Here is a 23,441-nt window from a genome sequence, read left to right as displayed (position 1 = left end):
ATAAATCTCGTGCACTTCGTAAATGTCTGCGTAGCGCATCACACAGATCTCGCCCGTTTTCTCTGCGAGTTCGTTCAATATGCATTTCATATCGTTCTTTTCTCGTCAAATCTGTGCGACATGCATCCATCTCGTTCTATTTCTCGTCAAATCTGTGCGACATGCATACATCTCGTTCTATTTCTCACACAAATTTTTCAATAGGGAAGGCCTCAGCTCGTTCAAAATAGAAGTGAGGCGTGCAGACAGGACACAAGAGTAGAGAAGTGGACAACACGAACACAACACGAACATTTTGCATGATGAATCCTTACCAACTAGCTCAGCTTTCTGTCGTTCTCAGCTCGTTCTTTGCTCAGAATACTTGCGAAAGTTGCAGATAAGCGCCTCCTGAAAGCATCCCACGTTGTCAAGGAGAGCTCCTGGTTCTCGTACCAGGTTCTAGCAGAGTCTTCGAGAGAGAAGAAGACGTTACGAAGTTTGTCTTCGTTGGACCACTTGTTGAAGGTTGAAACTCGTTCGTAACGCTCCAGCCAATCTTGTACATCCTCGCAAGTGGAACCGCTAAAAAGCGGAGGTACTCGCAGCTGCTGGACGACGAGCGGTGCAGGTGTGGTGGCGGCTTGCATTGGTGACGTCTAGCGGTGGTTCACACGGCGACCATTGGCAGGTAGTGGTCCCAGTTCAGCTGGCAGTCCTTGTAGTCGGCGGCTGATCCGGGTTTCTTCCTTCTTGTCTTCTCTGGAGCTGTCTTCCGCGTGGCCAGCTCCAGATGCACTTGGGCTGGTCGAAGCATAAGCATATCCACCAAAATGTCACGTAGGTGACGGTGAGCTACCTGGCACGCAGCCAGAAAGAAAGGGACACTGCTTCGGCGGTAGATTTAAAGAGAGTTTAAGGGGCAAACTTGTGCCTTAAATCAAGCGAACAAGTTCGTGACGGCGAAATCAGCAAGCGCGTCTGGGCCGTTTGTCGGACTGAGACAGCGCAAATGGTGTTTATACATTTCGCGTCCATAATGGAAACGCGTCAAGCGACGCCGGTCGCGTCACAGCGACGCGAGCTGTGTCGCTGGCGTCTCTACAAGCCTAAATAAACGCACGTGGCGATATTGATGTATCGAACTCCGTGCTGAGCTGCCGCCCGGCAAGTGCGCTTCTCCCACCCAACCCCATCTCTGCATGTGCGCTTCTCCCATTGCATCCCACCCCCGCAAGTGCGCTTCTCCTCATGAAGATCTCGCGATGTTCCCGCGATGTTCCCGCTCTTAGAAAGGGTCTTGTGGGTAAAAGGTACGAGGAGGTAAAGGATTCGAGGAGGTAAACTAGGTAAAGGGTACGAGGAGCACTTGGAGTGCGATTGGGTGTGAAAGGGAAGCGGGAGGGAGAAACCACGCTGACCGCAGGCGCCCGTTTCCTGTGTTTTGGTTGGCTGACACCGCTGGTGCAGCGAGACGAACTAGGTCAGTGCAGCTTAGACTTGTGGTAGTGCGGAGACGCGGAGCTGTGCGCCTTTCGATTCGCTTTGTTCCAATTATTCATGAGGCCAACGCCAAGGCTTCAGACTCGTGTGGTGCAATGTGTTTTTCTTTCTGCTTTTGGCACATGTTCCGGAGCCATGGCCGTGAGAAAACCCAAGAATTTGGATTTTTCAACAAAGGCGGACATCATTCGACAGGTGGAGGCTGGTGAGAAAAAGTCGTCGGTTGCCGCGGTGTTCACAATTCCTCGCAACACCCTGAGTACGATCCTCAAGAACAAAGCCGATGTTTAGCTGAAGGCAGTGCGATCCAGTCGCACTGGAGCGTGTCGTGTGCGTGTCCCAACCTTTGACAAGGTCGAGAAGGCAAAGCAGCCTTTGTGGTAGCTGCAGACGACGGATATCTTGATAGTGAAGACGATGACGCTGGATGCCTGGACTGCGAATTTTTCGTGCTATCGGCAATCTCAGGCACCATCCCAGGTGGCGTTACAGCAGGCGATTTCGTCAGCGCGGGCGATGGCGTGCAAGCTGTAGCAGATCGCGTTGATGCGGAGATTGTGTGATCGCGTTGATGCGCTTATTGTTTCTCACTAGCTGAACTCTGTGAGCGTATACTTTGTCCTGTTACTACTACATTGTAATAACTTTTACGTTTGTAGTGCTCCCCCCCTGCTTTTTTGTAATACCGTCAACTGAGGGCCTTTAAGAGTACTCTGAATACAAAAACAAAGAAAGTTGCAATCTTAGTGCCAAGAATATGAAAGTTATAAGAATAATCACCTAAGATGAATCTAGCAGCACGATTCTGGAGTGATTCAAGTGTTTTAATTAACTTTAGTTTGTAAGAGTAATAAATTGCACTTGTGTACTCAAATTTCAGACGAACAACAGTTTTGTATGCTAACAGCGCAACAGAATTGTTTGTGATACTAGTCACAACTGAGCTCCATAGCGTGGCAAGGCAGCACTGTCACATTGCGTACAGTCTGCCACATTCCTGTTTATTAGCGAGCCGTCAGCCTCCTCGGCTGGCTAAACCCAAGTGCCAGCCTTCCGGCCTAGTGCCGTTTGATATAGGTGGCAGAGTTATCGTACACGACTCCTGTAGGGAGCCAGAGTAGCACATCTGTTTTCCTGACATTGCTCACACCACCATTCGCCGAGCACTGTCACGTGATTAAAAAAAAACTTCCGGCGAAACTTGTCTCACAACGAATGCAATTAGCATTCAAGCAGTGTTGCAACACTCCATATTGCCGAATTCTTCACTTCTGTGTAGCCGATTTCTGTGTCCCCACACCTTCTCCATTTCTCGGTCGCTCGGCACTGCTCGCTCAATGTACGCTCTGGTCCTATTGTGTTCCCTTCACTTCGGTTTCCACACTCGGCTGCCCCCGATGGTGACTTTTTCGCTTCTGGCCTGTTGTTAGTCCGGGCACCTACCACATACTCATTTTGAAGTATTGGCCAAGAATGTTCACACACCCAGTGCCACATGCCCCATTGCACACGCCCAGTGGTCCAAGCTGGCGGGAAAGGGGTCAGCTACCAAGAGGTCTGTGCAGTTGCCAAAAAATGCTAATCGCATTAAAAGCAACCACGCAGTGCAAAAATGCCACCACTAAGGCGCCGATAAAATTGGCAAAGGCAGTGCCATCACATCACGACAGTCTGGCACTTTCCACGATAGATTGTATAAGCGCGACTGGACGAGGACATAGAAAGAAACAGATACACACACACAGCGCTTCACTTTCAACTATAGATTTTATTTTCGCAGGCATCGATAAATGATGATGCCTATAGTCGCGCTTGTACACTCTACCATGGATTCTTACCAACTAGCTCGCCAACGTGTTTTAACCTGGCACTTTCCTTCATAACCAGCGCCCAGATAACTGCTCCCATCAACAGATGTGCGCCAACAGAGCCAACATTGTCTACTGATCAGGCTGCGAGATGCAGTGAGAAAACTTGGGAGGCATTTACCAAAAGTGCTCCTTGCTAGGACGTTTCTGTCGATGCGTCTGCTTCTGGGCCCACGTGGTGCACCATCCTAACGAATGCGCAGCTCACTTTTATTGTTCCTCAGAGCTGCCCCTACTTTGCGGATAGTGGTTGCTGGAAGGTGCACATCAGTCTTGCTTTTTAATTTAATTGTATGGTCACCAATACAATACATGCAAGCATATGTGTAAGCACTTTCTGGGGGCCAGCAGTGTGACGAACGAGTCCCATTCTATCCCTGCTAACAGTATATCAATATTTTTCATTGGGACTTGCAAAACAAGCCTTCATACAAAACTTCAGTTATCACACACACTACAAAGGTGACAAGAAGAGTCCATTTGTTTAGTCCATAATGCAATGCTCAACATGCATGCTGCGATGGGAGAGGCCACCATTTCTGGCTGCTGTGGTGGTTTCGAGGACCACTTCATGCCAGTGAAGCCTGATGGTCTGTTGTGAGCAGTTGGTATGTTGCCGCCATTACCAGTTGTATTGGTTGTGCTAATGTCATTCAGCAAGATTTCTGCAACAGTTTGGGTGCAGCGCGTTACGTCGTCGTGACTCCCTGTTAATGAGGTTTGTTCATTCGGTTCCTCGTGCATTGGAAGGAGCGGAGAGGGATATTTCTAGTAGCCATGACACTAAATGTAGCTTGTAGATTTCATCATCATCATCAGCTTGGTTACGCCCACTGCAGGGCAAAAGGCCTCTCCCATACTTCTCCAACTACCCCGGCCATGTACTAATTGTGGCCATGTTGTCCCTGCAAACTTCTTAATGTCATCCGCCCACCTAACTTTCTGCCGCCCCCTGCTACGCTTCCCTTCGCTTGGAATCCAGTCCGTAACCCTTAATGACCATCGGTTATCGTCCCTCCTCATTACATGTCCTGCCCATGCCCATTCCTTTTTCTTGATTTCAACTAAAATGACATTAACTCGCGTTTGTTCCCTCACCCAATCTGCTCTTTTCTTATCCCTTAACGTTATGCCCATCATTCTTCTTTCCATAGCTCGTTGCGTCGTCCTCTATTTGAGTGGAACCCTTTTCGTAAGCCTCCAGGTTTCTAGCTTGTAGGTGAGTACTGGTAAGACACAGCTATTATACACTTTTCTCTTGAGGGATAATGGCAACCTGTTGTTCATGACCTGAGAATGCCTGCCAAACGCACCCCAGCCCATTCTTATTCTTCTGATTATTTCAGTCTCATGATCCGGATCCGGTGTCACTACCTGCCCTAAGTAGACGTATTCCCTTACGACTTCCAGTGCCTCACTGCCTATCGTAAACTGCTGTTCTCTTCCGAGGCTGTTAATCATTACTTAAGTTTTCTGCAGAATAATTTTTAGGCCCACCCTTCTGCTTTGCCTCTCCAGGTCATGCATTGTAGTTGGTCCCCTGAGTTCCTAAGCTAGGCAATATCATCAGTGAATCGCAAGTTACTAAGGTATTCTCCATTTACTCTTATCCCCAATTTTTCCCAATCCAGGTCTCTGAATACCTCCTATAAACACGCTGTGAATAGCTTTGGAGAGATCGTATCTCCCTGCCTGACGCCTTTCTTTATTGGGATTTTGTTGCTTCCTTTATGGAGGACTACGGTGGCTGTGGAGCCGCTATAGATATCTTTCAGTATTTTTACATACGGCTCGTCTACACCCTCATTCCATGTTGCCTCCATGACTGCTGAGGTTTTGACTCAATCACACGCTTTCTCGTAATCAGTGAAAGCTACATATAAGAGTTGGTTATATTCTCCACATTTCTGTATCACTTGATTGATAGTGTGAATATGGTCTATTGTTGAGTAGCCTTTACGGAATCCTGCCTGGTCCTTTGGTTGACAGAAGTCTAAGGTGTTCCTGATTCTATTTGCGATTACCTTAGTAAATACTTTGTAGGCAACGCACAGTAAGCTGATCGGTCTATAGTTTTTCAAGTCTTTGGCGTCCCCTTTCTTATGGAGTAGGATTATGTTAGCGTTCTTCCAAGATTCCGGTACGCTCGAGGTTATGAGGCATTGCGTATACAGGGTGGCCAGTTTCTCTAGAACAATCTGACCACCATCCTTCAACAAATCTGCTGTTATCTGATCCTCCCCAGCAGCCTTCCCCCTTTGCATAGCTCCTAATGCTTTCTTTACTTCTTCTGGCGTTATCTGTGGGATTTCGAATTCCTCTAGGCCATTCTCTCTTCCACTATCGTCGTGGGTGCCACTGGTACTGTATAAATCTCTATAAAACTCCTCAGCCACTTGAACGATCTCATCTATATCAGCGATGATATTGCCGGCTTTGTCTCTTAATGCATACATCTGATTCTTGCCTATTCCTACTTTCTTCTTCACTGCTTTTAGGCGTCCTCCATTCCTGAGAGCATGTTCAATTCTATCCTTATTATACTTCGTTATGCCAGCTGTCTTACGCTTGTTGATTAACTTGGAAAGTTCTGCCAATTGTATTCTAGCTGTAGGGTTAGAGGCTTTCATACATTGGCGTTTCTTGATCAGATGGTTCGTCTCCTGCGATAGTTTACTGGCATCTTGTCTAACGGAGTTACCACCGACTTCTATTGCACATTCTTTAATGACGCCCATAAGATTGTCGTTCATATCTTCAACACTAAGGTCCTCTTCCTGAGTTAAGGCCGAATACCGGTTCCGTAGCTTGATCCAGGGGTGCGATCGCGCAAACAGCTCGCTTTTCCGTTCGTTCGGTCTGGCTGCGACGTCACAAAGTGGGCCGTCCGCAAGATTTGTGAGAATGGGAGGGACAGCACAGCCAAGAAACGAGCGAGCCCAGCCCCGGAAGTTTGCGTCACCAATTAGGGCTTCGATCGGGGACGATATATTAAGTGGAGAATGTTTGTGATGCTTTAATAATTAGACACGTAATATAAGAATAAAACTCTTACTGTTGCAACATATCTGCGTCGGAAATGTGATGCGAGAGAAGAAAACTAATTTAAGCGACATATATTTTGGTTTAGTCCGCTAGGTGGTATCGCACACGCCAAAACAAATTGGCAGGAGCGCGCAGTTCAATTGGCGATCATTGTTCATCGACTGCGAATCGTTATGTCGTCGCACAAAAATCGAAGACTTGACCCGCATGTGTCGCCGCACCAACGCGAACTGTTGGTCGCGTTCATAGAGGGCCACCCGTACCTTGTATGGACATCGGGCGCGCTGACCCAAGAGCGTCCCGTTGACACAGGGCCGGTATTTTGTAGCGATGCCTTTTCCGATTGTATGCTTTTTCAGGCTTTTTGCGCTAAGCCAGTCGTCAGAGCGACGGTCTGCCCCCATTATCAACGGGATCAGGCGGCCGTGTGTGGTGGATGATAAGAATAGCATAGAATAAGGCATATTGCATCGCTACAAGATAGCGGCCCAGGCCACTACACCGGGAATGCGGCCGCGATCTGCAAAGGCCGCCTTTGCACTAGCCTTGCCGGCCTTTGTCAACGGGAAGCTCAGCCAACCCTGTTGCCGGCCCGCCCCGGTTATTGTTTCCGCAACTGCGTGAATGGTCTCGCTCACGGAAGCCTGCCCTATGGATATGAATTCTTCGCTGCCGATGGATCTTTGGAAGCTCCCCGTCGCGAAGAAACGGAGAGCACAAAGCACCTTGTCTTGCGTCGTGATGCCACCGGTCCGAAGGCCACCGATGACGTCTTCCAATGGCTCGCACAGCCACCCTACAGTGCTCTTCGGGAGCCTGAAGTGCTCGCGGAACTCTTCCTCGGTAAGCTCGTCAAATGCGTCCCGAAAGATGCGTCGCCGAGGCTTCCCGAGAGACTCCAAAAGCGCGATAATAGGAGCGGCCATCGTGACTCGTGAGCGTCAAACCGCCGAACAATGAACGCGATTCTCGACAAATGAGCTCAGATCAAACAACATTAAAAAGAAGAACACTAGTTATATTTATCACAGCGCAGGCACATTTAATTTCACTGTGATCACAGTTGTTTTCAATAATTAACATCGCTAACGTTCTGCAATGGCGGATCGCGCTTTAATCAGGGGGGGGGACACTCCCCGGTTCCGTTGGCACAGGAAATTGGCGCCATCTCTGTAATGGGCGACGCGAAAATCCGTTTCCCTTGCATAGCCTCGTAGATCGTCGCGCGCACGCGCGCCGATCCAGGTGGCCGAGCCCTTCCCCCCGCTCAACTCCTCTCCCTACGCCCTCTCTTGTAACGCCCTCTCAACTCCCTCACCTTCGACTGTCTACGCGCCGCGCCGCCGTGCCATCCCCGCCGTCCCTGCTGCTGCTTAGTCCGCTACGTAACGCTTTATTTTTGTTATCTACTGTCATCGAGATGCGTGCGCTGCTGTGCGTTGACCGACGTGGCTAGTTTCGTCAGTTCTATGGTCCTCGGTAGCTGTGTGCTTGTGCTCCGCGATGTTTCACCCGTTTCTCGACTCGTACCGCTCGTGCATCGTGCAGTGGTGCACAAATACCTCAAAAAACAAGTCCTGCAAGGTTGTTCCGGGTGCCTAAAGACAACAGGTGAGCGCTCAGAGCCAAGGACATCAGAAGGCGCATGTACACGAACACAGCCCTGTCCATTTGTGTACTCCATGAGGCTCCGGACGTCGTTGCGCCTTGATTGTGCTACATTTGCCTCTTCCCGGTAGAGAAAGCTGACAAATAGATGTTCCTCCTCATTGTCACCTGGTCTGTGACTTGTGTTTTTCTGTGCCAAGTCTCACTCTGCAACTTCAGTAACTTGCCCAGCTTTCCATACCGCCCTCAGTGCTTTTTCCGTGTATCACGTTCTACAAACCAACTAACAGCTGAAAAATTACTGTTAGTGTTTGTGTACTATCTCAGTAAGCCCCGATGGGAAAACCGCGCGAACAACCTTCATGTGTAGGCATGATACGCTTTTTTTTCCTCTGGAAAGCATGAGCATTGCAAGTGTCCTACATGCAGATTTTTGCAGTTCGTGTTTATTATACAAGGGAGAGCCCAGTAGGTACGACTTAGTGCCTTAAGTGACGTAATTTTATTGCTAAGCATTGCATTTGGGTAGAAAGAAAAGTGTTGGCTTGTTTTACCTGGTCTTTGATTGAGGAATAAGCCTTTCTGCGAATGTTTTCTATGTGCTGCTGCAAAAGCCGACTACCTCCTGTTCCCCTTGCCACCGTTACTCAAGTTGTGGCCAAGTGCAAAATAATGTGATAATGTGTGTTTCAGTTTTTAGTACAATGTTATTTTGTTCTGCCATGTTTTTTTCAATTTGTTCAGCAGTAATGACCATGTCAAGCATTTCATATACTTTCGTGCAGATTTATAAGTAAGCTTTCTTTTGGTATGGCTCTCAATCAAACAATGTTAGCATTTTATTCTATCTTTCAGCTATTTTGCGTGTCACTGTTTTTGCCATTACCAGTGAGTTTTCCCTTTTTATAGTTGTCATGACTATGTCATACACGTCGTCCAATTTGTGCAATATCTTAGTGCACATATCAGGAGCCCGTCTACATTTAGGTCTTGAGGACGTTATATAAAAATCTTGTTTTTATATGTATGTACATGAAATGGCCTTCGCGTTTTCTAGCACTTTCTTTTGTTATTTCACCATCTGTGAGCTTTTGTCTTTAGTACTCTTGTATATGTCATGCACCTCTCACTTTTGCTCATTTTTTGAGCGTGTATCACACCACGTTGTAAGAAAAATCTCTTTTCGGAAACGAAGTCAATAAAGCGAGACTAAACATCTGTTGTGTTGGAAGTGGAATTTTTTTATGTCCCGGCACATGCTGGTATTATATAAGTATGGGCAAGACTACGTGCGTGCCAACGCATAGCCCACGGCGCACCACGCGCCAGCTCGCAAGCAATGCCAATGCGCGGCGTAGCGCGTGCATTGCTTGCGAGCTGGCGCGTGGTGCGTGGTAACAAGCGCGCTATAAAAAAGAAAAAACGCGCCGCTTACGGGTAAAAACAAAAAGAAAGTGAGCGGTGCGTGCGGCATAGGGAAAGGGGGAAAGGGAGTGGAGCGGGTCGGCATAATAAAAACAAAAAGGAAAGAAAAAATTACCGACGATTACGTTACTTCCTAATGCGAAATTTGAGCGCAGCAAATAAGCTGTTTCACCTTTTCGATAGATTCAGGCAAAGAAATCGAGCAACACATGTATGCGCTATCACAGAATTTTTTTTTTATTTTTCACACGTATTCCTTTAACAAAGACTCCACTAACAGTTCTTGACAGTCATGAAGGAAGCTTTGTGGTCGGAGAAATAGACTGATATATGTTCGACTTGGTACCACCGCACAGGGGTTGCATTGGAGGAGGAGCGAAGAAAGGAATTAAGTTCGAGCCGGCGCTTTGACAACCGGAGACTCGCAGGAAGAGGGGGGAGGGGGGCGGCGTGTACACCCAGCGGCAAACGATGGGGGCAGAAGCGCGCGCAGCAAGCGGACGACACGATAAAGGGAGGAGGGAAGAGATAGCAGCGACTGACTGATGCCGCTGACGCCGATAGTGAGTCAACCCCAGCTGCGGAGTTGGTTTCAGGGACAACGCCGCCGATGCCGACACAAACAATATGATACCCTCGCTTCCGCAGCGCTAAGAACCAGGTGTAGCCGTGGGAAGGTGGTCACGTATTCGTCGACGTGAAATAACCGGCACGTCGGCAACTGAAGAGCACCCTATCCGCCACACAAGAACAGGGGGGGGGGGACCCTTTCCTCCTCTTTCTGCATGGCGGCGACGGTGTTCTATGCAGTCACGTTATCTTGACTCTCTAGTGGCGTCAGCGGCATCCAGCGGTATCAGTCGGTCGCTGCTAGCGCTGGGGGGCTGAAAGGGGGGCGGAGCTGGTTACGAGGCCGACGACAACGCCGACGACGACGCGAAACCTAGTAACGGACGCCAAAGAGCTGCGTTCTAAAACGTTTGGGAGAAGAGGTGCCGCGCGGCTGCTGTTGCTGTTGCCATGACAACGTAAACAATCATGTGCGCCGCCATTTTGCTTAATGCGTCGCCCATTGGTTAGGGCAGTAACTGAAGGGGACCTTGGCGCTAGCGTCGAAAGAGCGTCTGCTCGAAAACGGCCAATGGGATGCATACGGAGTGTCCCCCCCCCCCCCTGCTTTAATCTCGAAAAACTGGACCCCCGGCAGGGCCAGCCATGTTCGGCGAGCGACGACATTACGAGCAGACGACAGGCGCGTCGTCTGCTACTAGCGCTGCTATGGCGACGGCCATTCATTCTTTGAAACGAATGCCCTTGTCGACCGTTCCACGATAGCGGCCGATTTCACTCGGTTTTGGAATGATTGACAGGAGTGGGACGTAAGCGCATTTTGTGGTCCCGCACCGGCGCAATGACGGCCGTGACGAAACGCGCGGGCGCCAACGAATCACGAGAGGGCAAGCGAGAGAACGGAAACGCGAGCTGTTTGCGCGATCGCACCCCAGAATTCCTCTATTTTTCCTCTTACCGCTAACTCATTGATCGGCTTCTTATGCACCAGTTTCTTTCATTCCCTCCTCAAGTCTAGGCTAATTCGAGTTCTTACCATCCTATGGTCACTGCAGCGCACCTTGCCGAGCACGTCTACATCTTGTATGATGTCAGGGTTAGCGAAGAGTATGAAGTCTATTTCATTTCTAGTCTCACCATTCGGGCTCCTCCACGTCCACTTTCGACTATCTCTTTTGCGGAAGAAGGTATTCATTATCCGCATATTATTCTGTTCTGCAAACTCTACTAATAACTGTCCCCTGCTATTCCTAGAGCCTATGCCATATTGCCCCACTTGTCTCCAGCCTGTTTCTTGCCTACCCTGGCATTGAAGTCACCCATCAGTATAGTGTATTTTGTTTTGACTTTATCCATCGGCGATTCCACATCTTCATAGTAGAAGCTTTCGACGTCCTGGTCATCATGACTGGATGTAGGGGCATAGACCTGTACGGCCTTCAATTTGTACTTCTTATTAAGGTTCATAACAAAATCTTGCCACACAATTCTGAATTCTTTCAAATGCATTAATAAAGTAAGTGTGATGTGGTGACCAGATGGGGGTGCGTATTCAATTTTCGGACGTACGAGCACCTTCAATGCTAGTAGTTTGACGTGTTGTGGTGCATGACGCAGATGGCGTTTTAGGAATCCCAGTGTTCGGTTAGCGGAGGCAGTAATGCGTGTTACATGAGCAGACCAGTCAAAGTCGTATGAAAGGGTGACGCCGAGGTATTTAAATGTGTCCACTACTCTAAGGTAGTATTAGTAATATTATGCCGTGAGTCTAAGGGCTGGTGGCGGCGAGTGAAGCACATTACTTTACATTTATTGGGGTTAAGGGTCATTAACCAGTCATTGCACCAGTCTTGCACTTTGTTAAGGTCATTATGCGGTAGATGACACAGTCGTCGGCGAACATATGGATTTGAGAGGAAACATTAAGAAGAAGGTATAAACAAGAAAAAGTAGGGGTCCTAGAATGCTACCTTGTGGGACGCCAGATGTGCCAGAGGTGCGATTATTGACATGCACTGACTGTGATCGGTTAGTGAAAAATTCAATTACCCAATTTAAGATGTCAGGGTGCAGGTTCATCTGGGAGAGCTTGAGTATTAGGCGTTGGTGAGGTAATTTATCAAGTGCTTTAGCATAACTCAGAAAAATGGCATCGATTTGGCTGTTACTATCGAAATTTAGAACGACAGAAAGCTGAGCTAGTTGGTAAGGATTCATTATGCAAAAAAAAGGTGAGGCGTGCAGACAGAACACAAGATGTTATGGTAGAGGCATGGCATATCTATAATAGTGGAAGTGCGTGCGTGAGTGAGCCTTCGATTACTTTACATAAGGAAGAGATTAAGTACACCGGCACATGTACCCGACTGAATTATGGTGATACCATTCCTGAGAATGCGCAGATGAGTTTTGTGTCTTCTTTCTTTTTTCTCCTCAGTGCTCCCTTCAGTTGATAGTCGGGGTTCGTGTTGTCCACTTCTCTACTCTTGTGTCCTTTCTGCATGCCTCACCTCTTTTTTGCATAATAAGCATCGAAATTATTGTGTAAGTCATGGACAAACATAGCAAGTTGGGTTTCGCACTGGAGACCCTTACGGAAACCACGTTGGGATGGGTGAAAGAAGTTGTTAGTGCCAAGGAAGTGCATAATTTGGGTAAAAATGACGTGATCCATTATCTTGCTGGGTACGCTGCTTAGGGAAATCGATCTGTAGTTAAGAGGCGAGTTTTTATTACCTGATTTGTAGATTGGAACGACCTGCACTTTCATCCAGTTGACAGGGATGCTACAAGAGGATAAAGACTGCGAGAAGATTAATGTAAAGTAGGATGCGCAGATGAGTTCAGTATTTTTTAACAGTTTAGAGTTGATGCCATCCACTCCTGATGACGATGAGAGTCTTAGCTTTTCAATTATTGCCGTTATGCCATGTTCAGTGAATTCGATGGGTGACATAACAGATTGCACAGGTGAAGTTGGCATAGGTAACACAGCATCAGGTTCAGTGGTGAATACTGATGAAAACGCGTGGTTAAATCCGTTGGCACACTCTTCTTCGGGGATTACTATATCGTTAAGGTTGGTGATAGTGATAGTATCCGGTGGTTTGGGGCTTAGAAATTGCCAGAACTTTAGGGGGTTAGTGCTTAGTACATGAGGCAACGTGTCATGGAAAAAGGAGTGTTTTTTGTGGTGTATAGCTCAGAGATAAACTTTCTCTGCCTCGTAATATTTGTCCCAGGCCACAGCACAATTGGTTTGCTTTGCGGACTGAAAAAAGTTTTTCCTGATTTCTAAAATTGATAATTTTTTTGTGAACCAAGGTTTATTGCTGTTAGTCGGTACTGAAATAACTGGAATGTGGTTAGTAGCAAGGTCGGTGATTTTTTGTAGGAAGATCGACCAATTTGCTTGAAGTGTGTGGTTGTGGAATTCAGCACTGAAAGGGGGGTAGAAGGACATAAGTTTGTTGTTAATGGCTTCGTACTTGCCTTTGCCGTATGAGTGTATTATTTTATTCCATGATTCTCGTTTTGGAAAGGTAAAGTTAAAGACAGTGGTGATTACTTTATGGTCGCTAATTGCAGGGAGATAAGATAGTGCTACGGGATAGTATTTCCGATGACGAAGAGCCGAGCAGTAAGAAGATTACGACGACGATTAGAAGCTAGCGCGGGCTGTTGCCTCTTGGCCAAGCGCAGCATATTTTCTTGTAAATATACGTGTACATAGCTTTTCATCTGCGTCTTCCTACCTAACATATCGAAGACTTCGAAGATATCGAATAATATCGAAGATATCGATGTAAAATGTTGGGCGAGTCATTCACTACGCGTGTTGGTTCTAAGACTAGCTGGGTTAAGTTGAAATTAAAGCAGACTTCGAGGAAATCATTTTCGGTTGTACTATGTGACGATGGTGGATAGCTATCGCAATTGATCTTAGGGAAATTGAAGTCTCCGAAGAGCAAAATCTGAGCATTAGTGTATTTTTTCATTAGTTCATTTAGGACGCAGTTGAGCTTGTCAGTAAAGCTAGTGTCTGCTTGCGGGGTGCGGTAGCAAATGCCAAGTAAAATAGTTTGTGAGGTTGCACGAAAGAGTAGCCATAATATTTCAAGGTCACTTGGGTGTTGAACGACGGAGCAGGGATTACTAACGGCGATGAGCACCCCGCCGCCTCTAAAGGGCTGGTGATCATTACAGAAAACATGGAAACCGGGTAGGTCATCCATGACCTCCGTGTCGGATACGTCAGCGGTTAGCCAGGTTTTGGTAAGTATCAACAATTTACATCCAGATGATAAAACCATATTAGATACGCCACGTTTGGAAAGGAAGCTACATATGTTAGAATAGATTGCTGAAATAGTAGTGTTAGGGCGGGTTGTCGTTATCGAACAGTTTGTTGGATGACGGTGATGCAGCGATTGCTATTGGATTTCTTTTACACATTTTGTAGTTTCGTCGTACATGTACTTAGCAGATCCTATAAGCAGAGTTTTGTAGCGTAATGAAAATGGAGCCGATTTGGTGCTCGCAAAAGCTGAAAGATGTTTCTGGGCATTTTGCGCAGTACGAGAGTAGTCTTCGCGAATGCTATAGTTAGTCCCTTTCAACTTGCGGCCGTAGGACAGAATTTTTTCTTTTGTTTTATAAAAAAGGAATTTTACTATTATAGGACGGTTTCGATTATCGGCATTGTGAAACATAGTTCCAGCGCACAATTGAACAAGGACGAGGAGAGAAAGACAATACGAATGCCGGACTTCAACTGAACTAGCCCAGCTGTCCATACTTATCGATTATCGGAATGGCTGCCGAGACGATGCGCACATTCAATCTCCTCAGGATTCACGGTCATGTTTGATTGGTCTGCGCAAATCCAAATGATTTCTGCCTCTGCCTGAGTGGCGAATTCAGAGGCACTTGGGTTGGGGATACCGAAGAAGATAAGGCTGCTGCGGCGGGCTCGGTTTTCTGCGTCATCGATGCGCGCTTCTATATCGGAGGTTGCCCATGTCGTCACGGCCGCAGAAGCCTTAAATGTTTCAACCTGCCACTGCAGGTCCTCAATGTGTTGACAGCGGCTCTCGACAGCATGCATCCTTCTGTTTAGTTCGGAAATCGAATTGTTAGTCTCAACTAGTTCGCTTTTTAAGCCTTTAATCTCGTTAATTAACTGCAATTGCCCAGCGCACAGCTTCCTAAGTTCAGTTAGCAGCGTTAGAGTCAGGACCGGACTTAATTTCTATGTCGCCCGACAGTAGCAGCAAAGAGCGCGAGACATGAATACAATTAATTGTGATGACAAACAGACACTGGGGGCTCGGCAGCAGTAGCAAAACATAGCCGCTTGATTTCTTAGCGTAGAGACTATAACCCTGACTAACCTGCATGTTAAACAGCAGCAGTTTAGTGGTCTGTATCGTGGCACAGCCACCGAGCCCACAGGTTGGCGCGTGAAGGCGTTGATCATTTATAGGTGATCTGCCAGATGTTGCTGACGCAGGCAGCTCTCTGGTGGTAGGGCTGATCACGCTCGTCACAGGCGGCGTTAGTAGAAGCGTAGGGGGCGCTAGCGTGACTCGGCGATAGACAGCAGGGGCACGGCCAAGGCACGGTTCCAGGCAGATTGAAGTTTCATTTCATTTCATTTCATTTCATTTATTTTACCCTCAAGGTACATAGTACATTATAGAGGGGAGGGGCTAAGGGAATACAAAGTAAACATCGGTAAAAGTAACTCAAACAAGAAAATAATTATAACAGCAGTAATAATTGCTAATTGAGTTGACATCCGATGATAATAAACAGAGGTACAAAAGATACAAATACAAATGTGATGTACACAATGGTAAAAAGATTCAAAAAAACATATGTACAGTAGATTTACAAAATGCATTGTTAACTTTTTGATCATGATGCTGATGAAAACTGATGAAAACGCTGCAATAGAGAAAGGTACATACACATAGGCAAGACAAATGGTAAGTATATTACAAAAGTTCGTTTTCAAGTGCGTTTCTAAACATAAGTGGATTAATTATACCTGTTAATGAAGGGGATAAGCTGTTCCAGTCTTTGCTAGTCATTGGTAAGAATGAATTTGCGCCCATGATAGTATTGAAATGAGATATGCTAACCTTCTGATTATGATCAAGACGAGAAGAAATGAAAGGTGCTGGCCTGATCCAAAGAGTGTGTAAAAAGGTGTTATGATAATAGATTTTGTGAAAAAGACAAATGCGTGAGTGTTTTCGGCGGTCGGATAAGAGAGGAAGGTTTAATAAACATTTCATGTGTGTTACGCTTGCTGTCCGATTGAAGTTATTTAAAATGAAACGGGCTGAACGGTTTTGTATAGCTTCCAGCGTATGTATTAGTGTTGAATGCCAGGGATCCCATATTGATGAAGCATACTCAAGTTGCGAGCGAACGTAAGTGGTATATAGTAATTGTTTTAATGATGATGGCGCACGAGAAAAATTTCGGCGTAGGTACCCTAAAGTGCGGTTAGCTTTGGACACTATGATATCAATATGCGATTTCCAAGACAAATTGTTAGTTATGGTTACTCCTAAATAACGATACGAGGTGACACATTCAAGTGATATATTAGTGAGAGAATAATTTGGAGAACTAGAGTTAGTACGAGAAACCCTCATAGTTTTGCACTTCTTAATGTTAAGTTGCATTTTCCACGTGCTGCACCAATCAGTTAAAATACAGTCCGTCGTGAAGCCTGCGTCAAGGTTAGAGTGTAAATCGTTTGTAAATGTGAGAAGCTGTGTTTCGCAAGAGAAGTTTTTTCTAAACCCGTGCTGGTGAGGAGTAAAGAAATTATTATCGTCAAGGAAGTTAATGAGATGCGTGTAGATTACATGTTCCATAATTTTACAAGGTACTGAGGTAAGAGAAATTGGTCTATAATTAAAGGGATTATGAGTGTCACCTGATTTGTGTATGGGAACGATTTTTCCTGTTTTCCAATCAAGCGGAAGCATGCCAGAGTTATATGATTGCGAGAATAGATATTGCAATATGATAGATGAATATTCAACTGTGCTAATTAAGAATTTGGTGGTGATTTCATCGACACCGCAGGAGGAAGTAATTTTCAAATTTTCGATTATTTTTTTAATTCCTGTTGCATCAAATATAATAGGGTCCATAAGAGGAAAGTTGCAGCCCTGTAAGACGGGACATTCGTTGTTAGGTGCGGGAGAGGAAAATGATTGCACAAACGCGCTGTTCAAGACGTCTGCGCAAAGATAGCTGGGAACCTGACTACCAGACTGTGTTAATGCAATCTTATTTCCACGTTTACATTTTACTACGCTCCAAAAGCGCTTTGGATTTGTTTTTAGTAATAATGGCAGGGTTTTGCTAAAAAATGTGTGCTTAGTATTTTTAGCAGTGATTGAGTAGTTGGAGGCAGCGTTTTTATATGCAAGCCAATGTGCAGGCTTTTTCGTCCGTTTAGCAGTGCGAAAAAGGCGTCTCTTCCTATTTGAGAGCATATTAAGAAATCTGTTATACCAGGGGGCTTGATTATGAGAATAAACGCGCTGGAGTGGAACATGCTGATGGATTAATTCTAAAATTTTAGTCTTGAACATACACCAATTTCTTTCAACTGATCGTTCAAAAAACTGCGGTAAGAAGTCGTCAAGAAATGAACATAGGCTTGAGTTTATGGCAGAAAAATTGGCTCTTTTGAAGTTTCTAATTGTCTTTAGTTGTTTGCATTGATACTGCTGGGGGAATGTAAGCGTGAAGTGCAAAATGTCATGATCACTCAGACCAGGTAAGTGAGTTATCGATGAGACGTTGTCGGGAGAAGTTGTGAGCACGAGATCAAGTAGTGAGGTTGAGTGCCGAGTTATTCGCGTTGGTGAGGTGACCATTTGTGAAAAACCGAAGTCAGAACAAAGTGTAATGAACTCATTACATTCAGTAGATGAGGGCTCAGAAAACGGACTGATGGGTGACCATACGATGTTTGGAAAATTAAAATCGCCCATTAGATATATTGGCACTCCAGGATAGCGTATTGTTATTTGGTTCAAGTTGTCATACAGGTCATTGCAAAAGGACAAAGGACTTGAGGGTGATCGGTAACAAACCCCTATTAGTAGCTTTTTAAATTTTATTGTAAGGCAGCACCAGATGATTTCTAAATCTGAAACAACCGGCACACAAAAGCCCTCAAATCGGTCACTGATTGCAAGAAGCACACCACCGCCTACTTTACCGGTGCGATCGCTCCGAAAAACTGCGTATTTATTTCTGCAAAAAAACAACTCAGAGTTGGCTACCCTAGATGACAGCCAGGTTTCAGTTAACGCAATGATGTCAGCGTCACAGTCATCAATAATGGCACACAGTTCGTCCCTCTTTGGCAGAAGACTACGCATGTTCGAGAAAAGCACCGAGCAAGAACACAGCTGAGAACCACCTCCCCGTTCGTTCCCCTATATATCTTTTAAAGGGAATTCGCGTCCAGAGCGAAGAGTACGAGGGCTGAGGTCGTTCTGTGTGCTATCGAAAGCTTCTATTTCAGTAACAGTATTATGAGCTTCATTGTAAACATACGTTTTTCCACCGATAATCAATTTATTGTAATGCAACTTGAATGACTTTTTTGTGTCTTTTCCAAATTCGATCAACTTTTTGCGGCAGTGTCTTGTTGCTGGGCAGTAATCTTCGCTTACGGATATTTTTTTTTCATCCTTTAGAACTTGGCGCTTGGAAAGGACTAAGTCCTTACATTTGTATGTTTCAAATTTTACTATTAGTGGTCGTGCTTTCCCTGTGGCAAATCGCCCGATTCTGTGCGCTCTGGCTATGTTGTTACTAGAAATATCAACTTTTAAAGTGTCGGCAAAAATTTTCAGTATTTTTTCTTCCGATTTGGAATAGGTTTCATCAGCGGAGTCAGGCACATCGTAGAACAACAAGTTATTCCGGCGAGCGCGGTCTTCGGCGTCGTTTAGTCTTGAGTGGAGTGTGCGCGTGTGCTTTTCGACGCGGACTACGGAATCCCGCACGTCGTCGAGATCTGTCTGCTTTTGTTCAATTGCAAAAGTTTGCTGTTCAACTTTTTCTAATCTGGCTTTTATATCCGATATTACCTGACAAACTGACTCCTGCTTTTCCTTTAGGTCTGATATTGACGTAGCCATAGATTTCTGTAGGGTTTCCATTCTTATAGATCGCTCGTCTAGATCCTTAAGCGTTTTCAAAATTTCTTCCACAGCATTCGAAGATTGCGCTTTTTGCGAACCTGTACTGGGACCGGGATTGCTCTCAACGTCACCACATAACAACAAAAGCAAAGAATAAAAAGGATCAACCAAGGCTTTTGGGCATGGAAGCACGACAAGGAACAGGTCATCAGATTTGAAAGAAGCGTGAGGTAGTTTTGGGAACCTACTAACCTGCACAATGAAGAAAAGCGTGCGTAAGCCCATCGTTGTTTTCCTTGTCGTACCACCATGCCCACTGAAAAGCGATGCAGCCGGGCCTGGTTTTATATCCTTCGCCACCAATGCTGTACACGATCTTGCAGCTGCGCAGTCGTGAACATTGTGCACGTGCACGAATGTGCGCATGTGCTGTCTGGCTGTCGGTAGAATGACGGGCGAAAGGTAGGCGAAGTCGTTCTCGCTTTCCAGAAGAGTCGATGCGTTGCCGATGGGCGGACCCTGGTGCTGGAAAGCCGTAGTCGAGCCGCACTGCCGTGCAGGTACCGAAGAACTGAAGAACTGCACAATGAAGAAAAGCGTGCGTAAGCCCATCGTTGTTTTCCTTGTCGTACCACCATGCCCACTGAAAAGCGATGCAGCCGGGCCTGGTTTTATATCCTTCGCCACCAATGCTGTACACGATCTTGCAGCTGCGCAGTCGTGAACATTGTGCACGTGCACGAATGTGCGCATGTGCTGTCTGGCTGTCGGTAGAATGACGGGCGAAAGGTAGGCGAAGTCGTTCTCGCTTTCCAGAAGAGTCGATGCGTTGCCGATGGGCGGACCCTGGTGCTGGAAAGCCGTAGTCGAGCCGCACTGCCGTGCAGGTACCGAAGAACTGAAGAACTGCACAATGAAGAAAAGCGTGCGTAAGCCCATCGTTGTTTTCCTTGTCGTACCACCATGCCCACTGAAAAGCGATGCAGCCGGGCCTGGTTTTATATCCTTCGCCACCAATGCTGTACACGATCTTGCAGCTGCGCAGTCGTGAACATTGTGCACGTGCACGAATGTGCGCATGTGCTGTCTGGCTGTCGGTAGAATGACGGGCGAAAGGTAGGCGAAGTCGTTCTCGCTTTCCAGAAGAGTCGATGCGTTGCCGATGGGCGGACCCTGGTGCTGGAAAGCCGTAGTCGAGCCGCACTGCCGTGCAGGTACCGAAGAACTGAAGAACTGCACAATGAAGAAAAGCGTGCGTAAGCCCATCGTTGTTTTCCTTGTCGTACCACCATGCCCACTGAAAAGCGATGCAGCCGGGCCTGGTTTTATATCCTTCGCCACCAATGCTGTACACGATCTTGCAGCTGCGCAGTCGTGAACATTGTGCACGTGCACGAATGTGCGCATGTGCTGTCTGGCTGTCGGTAGAATGACGGGCGAAAGGTAGGCGAAGTCGTTCTCGCTTTCCAGAAGAGTCGATGCGTTGCCGATGGGCGGACCCTGGTGCTGGAAAGCCGTAGTCGAGCCGCACTGCCGTGCAGGTACCGAAGAACTGAAGAACTGCACAATGAAGAAAAGCGTGCGTAAGCCCATCGTTGTTTTCCTTGTCGTACCACCATGCCCACTCAGTACCACCATGCCCACTCAGTTACCACAGCCCAAGTTGCGTGTGGGACAGCCGAGATGGTAGCGGGCAGAGCTGCGCCGATAAGTGCGATGATGAACACCTTCATATTAAACAGCAGCAGTTTAGTGGTCTGTATCGTGGCACAGCCACCGAGCCCACAGGTTGGCGCACAAAGAACTCACAAAGAACCATTTTTCAAAAAACCATTTCGAAAGACCATAGCACTGACTTCACTTTATTTACTGAATCTTGGCTAATACCTGATATTAACGATTCAAAATTGACCCACAGCAACCGGTCCTTCCATATGTACAGGCGAGATCGAGTAGGTCGCCGTGGAGGCGGCATTCTTGCTCCTGTGAATTCAACTTTTCCATCCACTTTACTCGAGATAAAAAGCCACAGCGAAATAATGTGTCTGAAAATTAGCCTTCCCTTTTGTACCAATATACTAATTGTATGTTATGGAGCACCTGACAGGGATCATTCTTTTATTACAGTTCGTCACTCTGTAGTTCAAGACTTGCAATCCCGATTTCCTCATGCCAATGTAATACTTTACGGTGATTTAACTACCCGGACATCGACTGGGAGGCTTTTACTGCGTCATCTCGCCAATCTAAAGATTTCCTTGAAATGGTCCTCACTTCAAACCTTTTGCAAGCAGTAAACAAGCCAACACGGGGCTCAAATATTCTTGACCTCATTCTCGTTTCCAGTCCTGAGCTATTTCAATCCTTTTCATGTTACAGTGGGCTGAGGTCTTTAACCTGATGATTGAAGTCTCCTCCATCAACCGTCCATCAAACCCGCCGTGGTTACTCAGTGGCTATGGTGTTGGGCTGCTGAGCACGAGGTCGCGGGATCGAATCCCGGCCACGGCGGCCACATTTCGATGGGGGTGAAATGCGAAAGCACCCGTGTGCTTAGATTTAAGTGCACGTTAAAGAACCCCAGGTGGTCGAAATTTCCGGAGTCCTCCACTACGGCGTGCCTCATAATCAGAAAGTGGTTCTGGCACGTGAAACCCCACAATTGAAAAATTAAAATTAAACCGTCCATCAAATACACCCGTGAATACGGTAAAGCTGGTTTCTTGAGCATAAACTCCGACCTCGAACACTTTTTCACCACCTTTCATGCGTCCATGGCTACAAGATTCGTGAACGAAAATTGGTGTCTTTTCAAACACAAAATCTTATCACTCATAGACACCTATGTCCCACTGATCTGCATGTGTGGGGATGCCACAAAGCCATGATATTCCAACTCTCTGCATAAGAGAGAGAGAGAGAGAGAGAGAAATCAAGGACAGGAAAGGCAGGGAGGTCAACCAGAAGAGTATCCGGTTTGCTACCCTACACTGGGGGTGGTGGAAAGGGGAATAGAATGAAGAAAGGGAGAGAGTAAGTACAGAGTACGTGTCGGAGGGACACTATGCACAGGGACACTATAAACGGTCTCTTAAACCGGTGTACCTCAAGTATTGCAGTAATGCACGATTCACTTTTCGTGCCAGTGACGGGTGTGGCCACGGTCCGAGTATCAAACCCGCTGTCACGAAAAAAGAAGCTCCTCTTCCATAATGCCAAGAACGCCGGATCACTTGTAAAATGAGAAAAATACTTCGGCATCCTTCGCAAATACACTAAATTATTGCGGTCATTCGAAAGAAAATTCTACAGTCACGATCTTCTAGAAATATTGCGTGTTAACCACTAGAAATTTTGGAATTTGCTAATGCCCAACAAGAACAGTTCATATAAACATATCCTTGAAAAGACAAGATGGCACAGACGTTTCGCTTTACAAGCGATCAGACGTGATGAATTCCTACTTCACCTCAGTTTTCACCCACGAGCCAGCGGATAAGAGCATTACTTTACCGAGCCTAAATTTTATTCCAGTGCCACCCGTAACCATCACATCTCAGGGAATTTCAAAGCTCATTGATAACCTCAAGCCGTCCACTTCACCCGGACCTGATAATATTCCTGCTAAAATACTTAAAGGCATGAAACATTTCACAAGCCAATTCCTGCAACTCATCTTTGCCCAGTCCCTCAATACCAGTCAAGTTCCGGACGACTGGAAATCAAGCAAGGTTGCGCCAATTTTTAAGTGCGAAGTCCGTGCTGAACCCTCTAATTATCGTCCCATTTCATTAACATGCATCTCATGCAAGCTCTTCAAACATATACTCTACTCCCGTATTGCGAATCACCTCAATCAAAATTGTTTCTTCTTTCCCAAACAGCATAGTTTCAGGGCAGGCTTCTCGTGCGAAACCCAACTTTTCCAATTTACAACCGATCCTCACCTTAATTTAGATTCTTCATTCCAAACAGACGTCATCTACTTTTATTTTTCAAAAGTATTTGACCGCGTTCCTCACCAACGTCTATTGTGTAAACTTGCATGCTTATCACTCGACCCTCTTATCTTATCCTGGATTCGCTGCTTTTTAACTAACCGCTCACAGTTCACCGTCATCGCCAGTCATGCGTCTGAAACTACTGAAGTTGTCTCTGGAGTTCCCCAGGGTTCCGTTCTTGCTCCTCTTCTCTTCCTAATTTTCATCAACGACCTGCCATCTGGGATTTCGTCGTCCGTCTGTCTTTTTGC

The 23,441-nt window shown here is 46.4% G+C and overlaps 1 protein-coding gene across 4 annotated transcripts in view; it reads left to right on the top strand.

The window, feature by feature from the left end:
- Positions 1–23,441, top strand: part of LOC139061386 (EGF domain-specific O-linked N-acetylglucosamine transferase-like) — a 309,778-nt gene that overhangs the window by 179,340 nt on the left and 106,997 nt on the right. For all 4 annotated transcript variants that reach the window (XM_070541374.1, XM_070541372.1, XM_070541375.1 and 1 more), the window contains one exon: positions 14,205–14,273. In XM_070541374.1, coding sequence (XP_070397475.1) covers positions 14,205–14,273 — 69 coding nt within the window. The remainder of the gene's footprint in view (positions 1–14,204; positions 14,274–23,441) is intronic.

The sequence above is a fragment of the Dermacentor albipictus genome, chromosome 6 (assembly GCF_038994185.2).
Source record: "Dermacentor albipictus isolate Rhodes 1998 colony chromosome 6, USDA_Dalb.pri_finalv2, whole genome shotgun sequence".
Taxonomy (NCBI): Eukaryota; Metazoa; Arthropoda; class Arachnida; order Ixodida; family Ixodidae; genus Dermacentor; species Dermacentor albipictus.
The sequence above is the reverse complement of the archived record's forward strand: the minus strand, read 5'-3'. Positions and strand labels throughout refer to the sequence as shown.